This window comes from Parus major, chromosome 18 (genome assembly GCF_001522545.3).
Source record: "Parus major isolate Abel chromosome 18, Parus_major1.1, whole genome shotgun sequence".
In the NCBI taxonomy this organism is placed as follows: domain Eukaryota; kingdom Metazoa; phylum Chordata; class Aves; order Passeriformes; family Paridae; genus Parus; species Parus major.
The window spans coordinates 883,731-895,834 of NC_031786.1; the positions used below are offsets into that span (position 1 = coordinate 883,731).

At 53.6% G+C, this 12,104-nt stretch overlaps 1 protein-coding gene across 1 annotated transcript in view; it reads left to right on the top strand.

Annotated features, from left to right (window-relative positions):
- The window catches only part of RPTOR (regulatory associated protein of MTOR complex 1), a 99,846-nt gene that overhangs the window by 75,649 nt on the left and 12,093 nt on the right, over positions 1 to 12,104 (top strand). Inside the window, exons 25-28 of the mRNA XM_033518796.1 lie at positions 4,103 to 4,208; positions 5,674 to 5,788; positions 6,127 to 6,251; positions 7,384 to 7,488. Coding sequence (XP_033374687.1) covers positions 4,103 to 4,208; positions 5,674 to 5,788; positions 6,127 to 6,251; positions 7,384 to 7,488 — 451 coding nt within the window. The remainder of the gene's footprint in view (positions 1 to 4,102; positions 4,209 to 5,673; positions 5,789 to 6,126; positions 6,252 to 7,383; positions 7,489 to 12,104) is intronic.

Genomic DNA, 12,104 nt, shown 5'->3' on the forward strand with positions numbered 1-12,104 from the left:
CTACATGGTGCTGCTCGTGTCAGTGAGAGGGAAGGAGGGAGCAGAGGGGTCAGTGAGGGTGGGACAGACGGGGGGGAGTGCTCAGCTCCCCATGGAGCACAAGCCCCAAAAGATGTAGGAATGAGGAGAGGTTCTGTGTCCAGAGCCCCCAGTTCTGCCTGGCTGCACTGCAGAGTTGTTCCATCTGAAATGTTGTGCTCCTCTGCATATAGAAAATGGCATGATAGCTAAAATGAATTGGCTTTTAAAATAAATAAATGGAATAAGGAAGGCCCTTTTTCCCAGAAGAGGAAGTGAGAGGCTGCAGAAAGAGAGATGCAGTTTGCCTTCTGGCATTCCAGCTGAATCTCCTGGCTGTGTAAAAGAAGTGGTGGAGGGAGGCTGCCCTGGGGGAGGCCCCGGTGGCAGCAGGACAGGCCCTGTGTCCCACTGTCCTCACTGGGATCTGGGCTCTGCTTCCAGCAGACACCTTTAACTCACACAGGAGGAGGTGAGAGTCCCACGAGTGCCTGGGGAAAGCTTGGGGAGCATTATTGTTGGGTTTTAAGGTTTAAAAAAATGTAAGAAGTTGTGTTATAGCGAAGAATAAGGGTGGAAATGACAAATTTGCATCCAGGTCTCTTCAGAAGTGACTTGTTTGGGTAACTAAGTTGTCTCTGTGTGAAGTGAGAGAGAAAATGAAACCTTGTTCCAGGAAAAACTGAAAGCAGAGCTCTTAAGAGATGGGCAAAGATATCAGTGACTGGAAAAAGAAGCTGTTAAATTCCCAGAATGTTTTAGCCAAAGCTCAGGATTCAGGTTTAGGTCTGAAACAGGACAAGCAGTAAATCTCCTTCATTAAAGGCAACTTTCAGGTGCTCTGGGAGTCCCAGGGAGCCTGAAGGTGTCAGGACTTTGAGCTCCATCTCTTGCAGGGGCTGCCAGGCCTGGCAGGGACGATGCCCAGGCTCATTAATGCCTCTCAGAGCGGATGTTTGTGTCCAAGCCCTGCTGCTGAGGTGCTGATAATGAGGAAATGGTGTGGGGTTAGTGCTGCCCCACCGGAGCTGGGATCATCCCCACGCTCCTGGAACGTTCAGGTGCTGGGGTGAGGTAATTGCCTGAGTTTCAGGATATCAGAACAGGGCAGGCTCTTGATTTCCAGAGGGAATCACCAGTGAAGCGATTGCCTGACTCTTCCTCAGCTGCTGTGAAATTCCCTCTCTGCTGGAACCATTCCTGTGGCACATCTGGGATGTGGGGCTGGGCTTCCACCAGGGCTGTTTCTCCTCAAGATGAGGAGCCCAGGTTGACTCAAGCTCAGAGCAGAGCACAAGAGGAGGAAGGTGATGTGTGAGCTCTTAGTTGTTATTAAAATCATTTGTCTGCTCCTTAAGAAAAGCTCTTCCCAGGGAAGAGGGGGGTCTTTATTAATAAAATAAATCAGGGTAGGCACGGGCAGTGGGGCCATGGGGAGCTCTGTGGGGGAGTGGCTTTACTACTACTTCCTGCACATAAAATAGACTGAATTGCTTTAGGGGAGGCAGTAAAAAACGTGCAGCATTCCCAGGAGCCAGGGAGGGAGGCATGGAAAGGGAGAGCTCTGCAGTCCCTGGGTGCTCTGTGTCTCCCAGGGAGCCACGGCTGAAGCTTGAACAGAACCAAATCTGTGTTTTCCAATCACACAAGGGAGAGAATTGGTTTCCCTGTTACTTCTGCAAAGCAGCTTTGAAAGGCCAAGGAGAGGGAGTTTCCTGCAGGTGTGAGCCTGTCCTAGCAGGGAGTGGTAGGTGACTTTGGGATTGGGCTGGCTGGTGTGCAAGGGACAGGGAGAAATGTCTCTGAGAACTTTCTCTGAGCTTTCTTGGCTGGAAGTCAGGACTGACAGCTCGAGTGCTGCCTGAGTTTCCATGGAGTCCCTGTTCCTGCAGCAACAGGGAACAGTCCTGGCTGGTGGCTGCTGCCTTTTGGGAGCTTCAGCCTCATGAAAAAGGCTGAAAGTGTAGCAAGTACTGATGGAAAAATGACATTGATGCTTAATTCCAGCCGTTCTTTTGGAGCTGCTGCCTGCCTTCATAAACAGGGAAAGACAAGACAACTGTTCCTGTAATGAATAAACATTAAATGACTGTGAGTGCATCTTAGTCATATTTAATTTATGGCTTTAGTTTTGCTTCATGGACCTTGCCCTGAGAATGCTTTCACTGGAAAGACTGAGGGATTAATTTCCAGTGTAAATCAGGGGCTCCGTTTCAAGCCATCATTCCAGGTTTGATTTATTGATTATCTAATCAAATAAAAGGAGAAGGAAAACGCTGCACTGGAAATTCTCCATGTGCCAGGAAAAGCAGGTCCCTAGCCCAGCTCTGATCTCTGCAGAAGCTTTTCCTGCAATCCCTGGTGGCTCAGGGCTGTTCTGGGAGCCACGGGGCGCAGGAAAGCCTCGGTGCCAGCTGTCAGGAAGTCCTGAGTCAAGGAGAGCGGGAGCCAGCATCTGTTATTTCCAGGGCTGGCAGAACATGCAGGCAGGAGCTGGGAAGGATCCTGGAAGGTGAGAATTACATAAGCAGCCCTTCCTGCTCCATCCCTGCCGGAGCTGCTGCCTTGGCCCTGGCTGGGAGTGCAGGGAGGGGAGTGAGATCCTGCAGCTGCTGCAGGAATGCGGAGCAGGGAGAGCTGGATTTGCCTCTGGAGCCTTCTGCCAGCTGCTCCCTGCTCCCCTCCTGCACCCACTGCCACGGGGAGAGGCAGAGACCCAGCTCAGAGAGGGAGAACTGTGCTGGGAGGGTGCAGGTGCTCCCTGGTCCCTGCTGGGGGATGCAGGAGCCCTGGGAGGGACCTGTCACTGTCCCCATCCTGCAGCTGTCGGGGCAGGGAGCAGAGCTGGCCTTCACCTTTCCACAGATCCCCCCTCCCTGCTGGCAGGATGATCCCCAGAGCCTCACAGGGGGTGGCTGTGGGGGCCAGCACAGCTTTTACCTGCGTGCTCTGACTCTTCCCTGGCCTTCCTTTAATTTATTCCTGGAGAAGCTGGATTTTCATTAAGGTGTAGGTGTCATCTCTCCCCTCTCAAATTCCTTTGATGTATTTTAGCCCAGGTTTGTTTACTGCTTTTCATTAGGGGTCGTTTGTCATTGCCTGTCTAATAGGTGTTGTGCTGAAATAAAGTGCTTTTTTCTCTGCCAGGAGGAAAGGTGGAGGGTGGGCTTCTTATTTTTTATTTATTTCACAGGAGCAGAAGTCCAACTCAGTCACAGCTGTTTTCCAAAGGATAGCATGGTTTGAAGGCAGTGTTTGTAACAGTGACAGATGATTTAAGGACTTTCTTATGCAGGGAAAACAGGGTTTGTTTGTGGGGAATTTGCCTTCCTTCTGCAAGAGTTGGAAGGACCTTTGGAACAACCAGCATCAAAGGAAGCTGGATCAGGACCCTGTAGCTCAGCTCCTTCTTCAATCCAAGGATGGTTCTGGAGCAGGGGAGTCCTGGGTAATTTTTTAAGAATGAAAAACCCCTCACATATAGCTCCTGCCATGGTTTGGGGTGAGATCTTACAATTTTATTCCATTGGAAGCTGTGTTGTGAGCAAGGGTGGGAATCCCGTGGGGCTGGCCTGAGCACAGGTTTTGGAGGGGAGCCTTGGGCTGCTGGAGCTGTGAATAGATCTCATCAAATGGCTCAGATAGCTGTGACTGCAGGGCCACTCCCCAGTTTTCAGGGGGAATTTTGTGTCTAATCAAAGCCAGGTGACACAGGGGAATGTTTTTCCAGAGCAGGGAATCAGGACAGGGCTGTTTCTGGTAAATGGTGGTGGAAACCCGAACATCCCGGGGATTTGGGGATGTATCCGTGCCCTGCTCGGCCAGCAGCCCTTGGTGAGCAGGAAAAGAAGGATTTCAGTGTGTTGTGAGCTGGCTGTAGCAGGGCTGTGCTCCCTCTCTGATCTCGGCCTTGCTGCGTGATGCTTCTGAGCCGAGGAGAGTTAAGAGAGAAATCAGCGTTGTGCCGAGCTCAGACTGCAGCGTGCAGAGGGGCCGGGAGCCACCGACACTGCAGCATGGCTCAGCCAATTCCTGGGCTCCTGGGGGTCACTGCTTGTGTCTGTGTGTGCTCCTGCCCTGGCAGATCCCCGAGGAGCACGACCTGGAGAGCCAGATCCGCAAGGAGCGGGAGTGGCGCTTCCTGCGCAACGCGCGCGTCAGGAAACAGGCGCAGAAGATCATCCAGAAGGGTGAGTGCTTCCCGAGCTTCCCCCGTGCTGCAAAAGCCCAGTTAGCCCTGATCCCCATCCCTGCTGCTCCCCCAGCCCTCTGCTCTCAGCTGCTGGGATTGCTCACCCCAGAGCAGCTCAGGCTCTGCCTCCAAGGGGATGGAAGGGTCCGGAGCTGCAGGCTCAGGGTTTGGTGTGGGCCAGGCACACCCTGGGGCTGCTGGACCTGTCCCCCCAGCTCAGGAGACACCCCAGGGATGTCTCTCACCTTCCCTGCCCTGCTGAGCTCTGGAAGGCATTGTTTACTCCTTGTATCCCATTTTATTTGGGATATTTGTGTGTGTGCTGCTCCCAACGTGCCTCAGGCCCGTGCTGCCTCGGCAGGAGCAGCCTGGGGTTCAATCTTTAGGGGCAGCTTTGGGCTGGAATTCTCCCAGCACAGCAATTTATCCAAATAAAGTGGAACCTAATGAAGCTTCCTGAGGAATTTGCACTCCTCTTTTTACCCTGCTGGTGTGCCCTGAGCAGCAGAGCCACAATTCCAGGAGCTGCTGGTGTCCTCCCCATGGCATTCCCAGCAGCAGGGCTGGGGTGGGGGCTGCTCCTCCCAGGCTGGGAAGGAAAAGTGCCCAGGGCTCAGCCCTGTGAGTGCAGAATGGAGCTCCAAGCCGGGAAACTGCGGAATATCATCCAGCAGAGAAATCCAGAGATGATCCTGGAGCCCAGGAGGTGGCCTGGCAGAGCTGATGGAATACCAAGAAGGGGATTTTTCATGCTTGCCTGGAGAAGTTAAAGCTCTTTCTCGACAGTGTTCATATTTGGTTGCTTGACCCGAGTGACTGAAATGCCACTATTCATTAAAAAAATAATGAAAACGTGAAATATTAAAAAGAATTAAAATAGACTTACAAGCTTTTAATGAAAATTAGCTTCAATGGATGCATTCTAAAACAACCTCGGGCTGAATGGATGTCTCCTGGGTTTAGGGGTTTGTGTGATGAATTCAGAGAGTGCCAAAACCCAGCAGTGTCAGGGGTCCCAACACTGTTTGTGAGTAGCAAACTGCTCTCAAGACAAGATGGGAGAAGTCTTTAACCATCATTTCAAGGTCTCCGTGGAAAATACATATTTCATTTACAAATTAACCTAAAATTTGGGGGAACTGAAATGGAAGGTTAAATAAATAATCCACAAGCTACAGTGAAATGCTGTATTTTAAACTGAAGAAAAAAGAAAAAAAAGTCATTTTCATATTTTGTATTTTGAAGAAATAGTGTTGGTTTTTCCCTCATCACAACCTGGCATGTCCCTGGCTTTGGCTGTGAAGGATGAAGGATTTGTCACCAGTTCTTGGTTTGTACCTCAAGAGCTGAGCTGGGAGGGTGTGAGAAGGTCCTGGCAGGAGGGGAGGTTTGGGGGGTCCCCAGCTGGGGCAGGGGGAGCTGTGGCTGTCCCCAGCTGGGGCTGAGCTGTGCTGTCCCCGCAGGCATCTCCCGGCTGGACGATCAGATCTTCCTCAACAGGAACCCGGGCGTGCCCTCGGTGGTGAAATTCCATCCCTTCACGCCCTGCATCGCCGTGGCTGACAAGGACAGCATCTGGTGAGGGCTGGCTGGCAGCAGGGACAGCCCTGCCTCCCTCCCAGCAGCTGCAGGGATTGAAACCCTGCCCTGGCACAGCTCTGGCTGCCCCTGGCAGTGTCCCAGGCCAGGCTGGATGAGGTTTGGGGCACCCTGGGATGTCCCTGCCATGGCAGGGGTGGCACTGGATGGCTTTGAGGTGCTTCCAGTCCAAACCATTCCACGATTCCATGATAATTCCATTATTCCCCAAACGATGCCAAACTCCAAAGGAGAAATCCCACGCTGGGTAACGAGTGCAGCTCCCTGCAGCTCACACAGAGAGCTGAGAACTCACCTGCTGTTTCATCCTCCCACAGCTTTTGGGACTGGGAGAAAGGGGAGAAGCTGGACTATTTCCACAACGGGAACCCTCGGTACACGCGGATCACGGCCATGGAGTACCTGAACGGGCAGGACTGCTCCCTGCTGCTCACTGCCACAGGTAAAGCTCACCCAGGGGCCTTGGCACACCTCCAGTCCAGGTGAGCTGCTCTGCTCCTCCTTCTCTCCCCTCCCTGGGTTGGTCCCAGCCTGGCTCTGCCCTCCCTGGGTGCTCTCAGTGCAGGAGGCCGTTTCCAGATCAGACCTGTGAGTTCCTCCTGCCCCTGCTGACACCTCTCAGGCAGGTGCTGCAAAGCCTTTGCAAGGACTGCCCAGTCCAACACTTGCTGAAGCCATTCCCATCTGAGCCTTGGCTTGTCATTTGCAGGGTTGTGGTCACCCCCTCCTGGGGAAAGGCGATTTTAGTTGGTTAAAGCTGCTGCACAGAGCTGAAATTGTGCAGCAGCCAAAGCACAGAGCTCCAGTTCTGTTCCTTGTGCTGTGTTGATGTAGAGCAGGCAGGGCTCAGCCTCAGCACTGAACCTCTCAGGTGGTTCTGAGCTTCTCTCCAGTCCATATCTCACCTGAGCAGCTCTCCAGCTGCTGGAGGAGACCTTGTGCTGGTCACAGCCCAAGCTGTGAGTCACATCTGCTCCTCTCCCAAGGAACCATTCCAGACCTGGCAGGCAGAGTGTTTTTAACAGCTTCTCCAGCTTCCTGCTCCACTCTACAGGTTGGGTGTAATTAAGGGAGGGGCAAGGGGAGCTGAGAGAGCCTTTAGGACATATTTCTTTCAATTTATTGATTTGTAGCACAAAAGTTCCACAGGTGGGGAGCAAATTGAAAAAAAAATACACAATGTTCTTGAAAGATTTGCTGCTGATGGGCTGGGCTTTGATGCTGCTGCTTCTGTGGGGCTGTTTTGTGTTGAGTGGGTACTTGTGTACCAATCCAGAGATGAATCCTGGAGAAAATGAATGTCAAGGAAATGGAGGGACACTGAATGTCAGGTGTTGTTGAAGGGAGGAGAAAAGCTCCTCCAGAACAGCTCCAGCAGAACAAAGCTGTAGGTTTCTTGGATGTAAATGAGAGAGGGAAAACAACTCCAACAAGAAGTGTTGAAGTGACACTCTGAGGTTTGGGGTCTGTGTGACTTCAGTTGTGCCTCTCCTGCTGCTGGTGCACAGGGAGCTGTGGCAGCTGCAGCAGCAGTGACTCTGCTCTGTGTTCTTTCTTTCTCTGTGCCCCCCAAGACGATGGTGCCATCAGAGTGTGGAAGAACTTTGCAGACCTGGAGAAGAACCCAGAGATGGTGACAGCCTGGCAGGGGCTGTCAGACATGCTGCCAACCACACGAGGTGGGTCCCAGCGAGGTTTCTGGGGGACAGGGTGGGAATCAGCCTTGGTGCAGCCTTGCAGGTGGCACCTGTGACCTCCTGTAGCCCCAGCTCCAGTTTTGGCTCTGTTCTTCCCTGTTTATTGTGGGTCAGGAGGAGGCAGAGGAAGGAGTGGTCTAAATCTGGCCCGTGCAGAAGGACAGCACAGTGAGACATCGGCCTGCTTGGAATGCTGGGCAGAAAAGGGTGTAAAAAGGAGCACTGGCATCCAGCCACACCTGGGATGGAGCCAGAAAACCAGTCTGTGTAACCCTGGAGTCTCTTTTAGGACATTACAGGAGGTTTTTGGGATGTTACAGGAGGTTTTGGGATATTGAAGGAGGTTTTTAGGATGTTACAGGAGGTTTTGGGATATTAAAGGAGGTTTTTAGGATGTTGAAGGAGGTTTTGGGATGTTACAGGAGGTTTTCCAGCACTCCAGGAGGTGACTGTTCCATCCTGCCCAGACCAGGTGCCAGTGCTGCAATGGGAATTCTCTGTCCCTTGAATGTTTCTAATCAAGGCTGCAGGTTTTCCTGTGTGTGCTGTGGTTCAATCAGCACTCTGTGGGATTGATGGAAGTGTGGGATTGATGGAGGAAGTGCTGCATGAGGCTGCCTGGCCCGTGCTGAGCAGGAGGTCAGATGAGATGACCATCATCATTCATCCTGACCTTAAAAGCTGACAGTTCTCATTTCTGAGCTGATGTGGTTCATCCCAGGAGCCTGACACAGCTCTTCCATTGGTTTTTCCTGGGTCTGCCTGGTGTGTGTTGTTCCCTCTCCACCTCCCTGCGTGTCTCAGGGAAGGGGAGCTGTGTTTGAGGCTGTGCCTGGCTGCTGAGGAGCTGCTGGCAGCTGAGATGTGCAGAACCTGCCCTTCCCGAGGTGGCAGCAGGAGCAGGAGGGGCTGTTGTGAGCTCTGCTGAGGCACAGCGAGCCCAGGAGGGGTGACAAGAGGCCCTTTGTGGTGTCACTCTGTAGTTCTGTGCCAGCAAACACCAGCTTTCCTGGCTGCTGGTTGATGTTTCCCATCCTGGGCTCAGGAAATGCCCCTGGGCTGCCCTGGCCGTGCCTCTGGTGCTGGGCAAGGAGGATTCTGGAATTCCCTCAGCCCAATCCCTTTGTCCTGCCTTCCTCCCACGTGCTCTGTGCCAGGGCAGAGCCTGCTTGTGCCTCACTCTGGGCAGGATTTAACAGCCAGGAAGGATTTCAGTGTCTGACACAGCTCAGAGCTGAGAGAGCTCTGAGAGCTGGTGGTTCCATTTGCCAGAACAGGACTGGGGAAACTTAAATCTGTTCTCTTTAGGATTGGGTTGGGGTTTTTTTTCCCTTGGCTTTTTCTTTCCCTTGTGGACTGAAGCAGTCTGGGGACTGTTTTCTTTGCCTTCCACCTTCTCAGCAGATTGGGAAGAAGAGAGGGACAGATCTGTTTGTGGAGAGAGAAATAAATGTAGCCACTTCAAAAGAGCTAAGTGGAGCAAGTCCCCGTGGAGATGAGAGTCTTCAGAGTCATCTGCTGCCAAGACCACAGCTGTGGTCCAGCACTGCCTCAGAAAACTGAGGATGCATCTCTGAAGCTGCAGAGCTCAGGAGTTTTACTGGAGTTTGTTTTCTCCCACTATTGATTTCCTCCTCTCCTCTCCCAGCTTTTCCCCCGTGTCATAATGTCACCCTCAGCTCTGAGCTGCTCTCGAGAACAGCCAGAACATGAGCAGAACATGAGCAGAACATGACCAGAACATGACCAGAACATGAGCAGAACATGACTTTCAGGGCCATTTTGCCACTTAGAAGAGGAGAGAGGACTCTGTACCACGGAAATGCCTCCTTTGGAGGGTTGGAGAGCAGGGCTGGGCTGTGTGAGCGCAGGGAGAAGGGCAGGGGCACTGCCTGGGAGGGGCACACACACATTTCCACAGGGATCTCAGAGTGGGCAGGAAACCCTGAGGCATGGCAGGAGCCCTGTGGTGCCGTGGATTTGTGCAGATGCCAGGATTCCTGTCTGTCTGTCTGTCTGTCCTGCCTGTGCTGGGACACAGCTGAGGCACACGGGGCTCTGTGCTGCTCTCAGCCTGCTCCTCACAGCCTGCTGCCTCCCCACAAACACTGAGCTGCACCGAGGGAGGGGGGCAGGGGCTGCTCTGGGTGCTGCTGCTCCTTTTCCAGGGTGAGCTGCTGTTTTTAATCCCTGTTTGCAGCTGGTTTTTGCTCTGAGCACCAGCCCCTGATCCCTGTCTCCCCGCAGGTCTGGCCCGAAGGGTGTCCATCTACCTGGACAGAAGCAAGCAGGGAGGTGAGTGCTGGTCCTGTCCCCCGTGCTCAGGGGGGTGGGCAGAGCTCCTCGGGGTGGTTTTGCTGTGCTTTGAGGGATTCCTGGCTCCCTGTGGCTCCTGGGGAGCTTTGCTTCCACCTCTGCCCCGTGTCTGAGGAGTGCAGGGAGGGATCTGTGCTCCCTGGGCAGGCACAGGCCCTGCTGGGACCAGGGACATTCCTGGCAGCCCCTCTGAGCTCCCTCAGCCACGGGAGGCCTGGGGGGATTCGGGAGTCTCTATTTCCCAGGGAGATTTCAAATCCTGGATTTCCATCCCTGGACAGAAGGGTTTGAGTGGGAGGTTCCAAATGGAGCCAGCACGAAGCTGATGTGGCTTTGGCTGGGGTTTGTTTGGAGCTCCCCTGGGCTGGGAAGAGCTGTGCAAAGGAGATGCTGGGGGGTCTTTCCCAGCAGCCTCAGAATCGTGGACCCTTGGCAGAGATAAGCCAAAAAGGGGAAATTTAGGTTGGATCCATGGGATTAATTCATGGCACAGGGTGCCCAGAGCTGCTGGGGCTGCCCCTGGATCCCTGCAGTGCCCAGGGCCAGGCTGGACACTGGGACAGTGGGAGCTGTCCCTGCCTTGGCAGGGCTGGGATGGGTGAGCTGAGCCCAGCCCAAACCCTCCTGGGATTCTGGGACTGCAGAAAATGTCACAAACTGCACTCTGCCACGCAGAGGGGAGCTGAAGGGAGTCTCAGCCTTCTCCCCCAGAAGCTGTGCAGGGCTCTGGGTCCCACGGGGGTGGGAGCAGATGGTTGATGTGTCAGGGCATCCCAGGCTGCTCGTGGTGACGTCGCCACCCCAGGATGTTCATCAATTATTAATATTTGCTGACTGATCAGAGCTGGCTGTGTCTGCACCGATTAATCAGCCAGCTCCTGGCAGGGGCTGATTCAGAGCTCGTTAGTGGAGTTGAGCAGCTCTGTGTGGCTGTGGGAGCTGGGGCAGGAGAGAGCAGAGCTGATGTGTGGCTGCTGCTGCTGCCTGGCTCCGACATCCCCCAGCAAAGGCTAAAATTAGCAGGGCTTGGCTGCAGGGAATCCCCGCTCAGCCACGGAGCACTCCCAGGGAATTCCAGAGCCAGATCAATGCCAGGCCATGGCAGCCCCTGCTCACGGCCAGGGCAGCTCAATAAAAACCTTCTCCAGCCCCCTCTGCTCTCCTGGTGCCAGGGGCAGCACAAGCATTCCCCTTCCTCTGGAGAACTGTGAAAAATGTCTGGAGTTACATTTAGTGTTTGGATACTGCCCCACCCTGGAGGTGTCCCAGGCTGGGCTGGATGGGGCTTGCAGCAGGGGGACAGCTCCAGCCTGCAGCAGGAGCTGCTCAGGGGTCAGAGCCGGGCTCATCCTGGAGCCCAAGGGGCAGAGGGACCCACAGAGGCTCCCCACATCTCCCAGGAGCCCACACCAGGAGCGAGGGCTGCGGAGAAGCGACGCAGTTCTGGTCAGATCATTTGATGGCAATAAAAGCTTTGGAGAAATGGCAGCTCCAGGGGTTTGTGTTCTTTTAATTGAATTCCCAGCATCCCAGCTCCTGCTGTCCCTCACTGCAGAGTCCTTGGCAGGAGGAGGGTGACACTTTTTGAGAGGATGTTGTAGAAATTAATGATGAGTGAGGTCATCCCACCCTCCCACTGCTTCCTGGAAATTAAAGCAGGGATGTGCTTCACTGCTCAGCCAGGAGGGCCCGTGATTAAAAAATGATCAGTCAGAATCCAGGATGCTTTTCAATTGTGTTCCATGTGGGTATTCCTGATTCCACTGAAATGCCAAGGACAGCCTGGCCACGTTCCTGTGAAGGCAGATGTTGGGAATGCTGCTGCTTCCACCACCTTAGTCCTGGACTTTATCCATGGAATTGTCCCATCCAGGCAAATATCTCTGGCTCAGGGGCAGTCCTGAGGGAGCAGCCATGGGAAGTTGTACCTTCAGGAGCAGCTGTTGGTGTGGATAAACTCAGCCACACAAACTGCCAGTGCTGCCTTTAAAAGGCTCAAAACCAAAAACAACAACAAAAAAAAAACCCCAAACCAAAAAACAACACCCCCTCCAGCACAGACATTTAAAAATTCCTTTCCCTGAGCTGTGGAAGATTTGTTGCTCATTATCTAAGAACATAATATTCCTCAGGGGAAGATTGTGCTCTCAGCTCCTGATGCATTGCAGCAGTGCAGGGCTGGTCCCTGCAGCTCCTGGGTTCTGGGAGCAGCAGGATTCCAGCACTGGCCTGTGCCAGCTGTGTGCAGCTGTGTGCCAGCTGTGTGCCATCTCCCTGTGCCA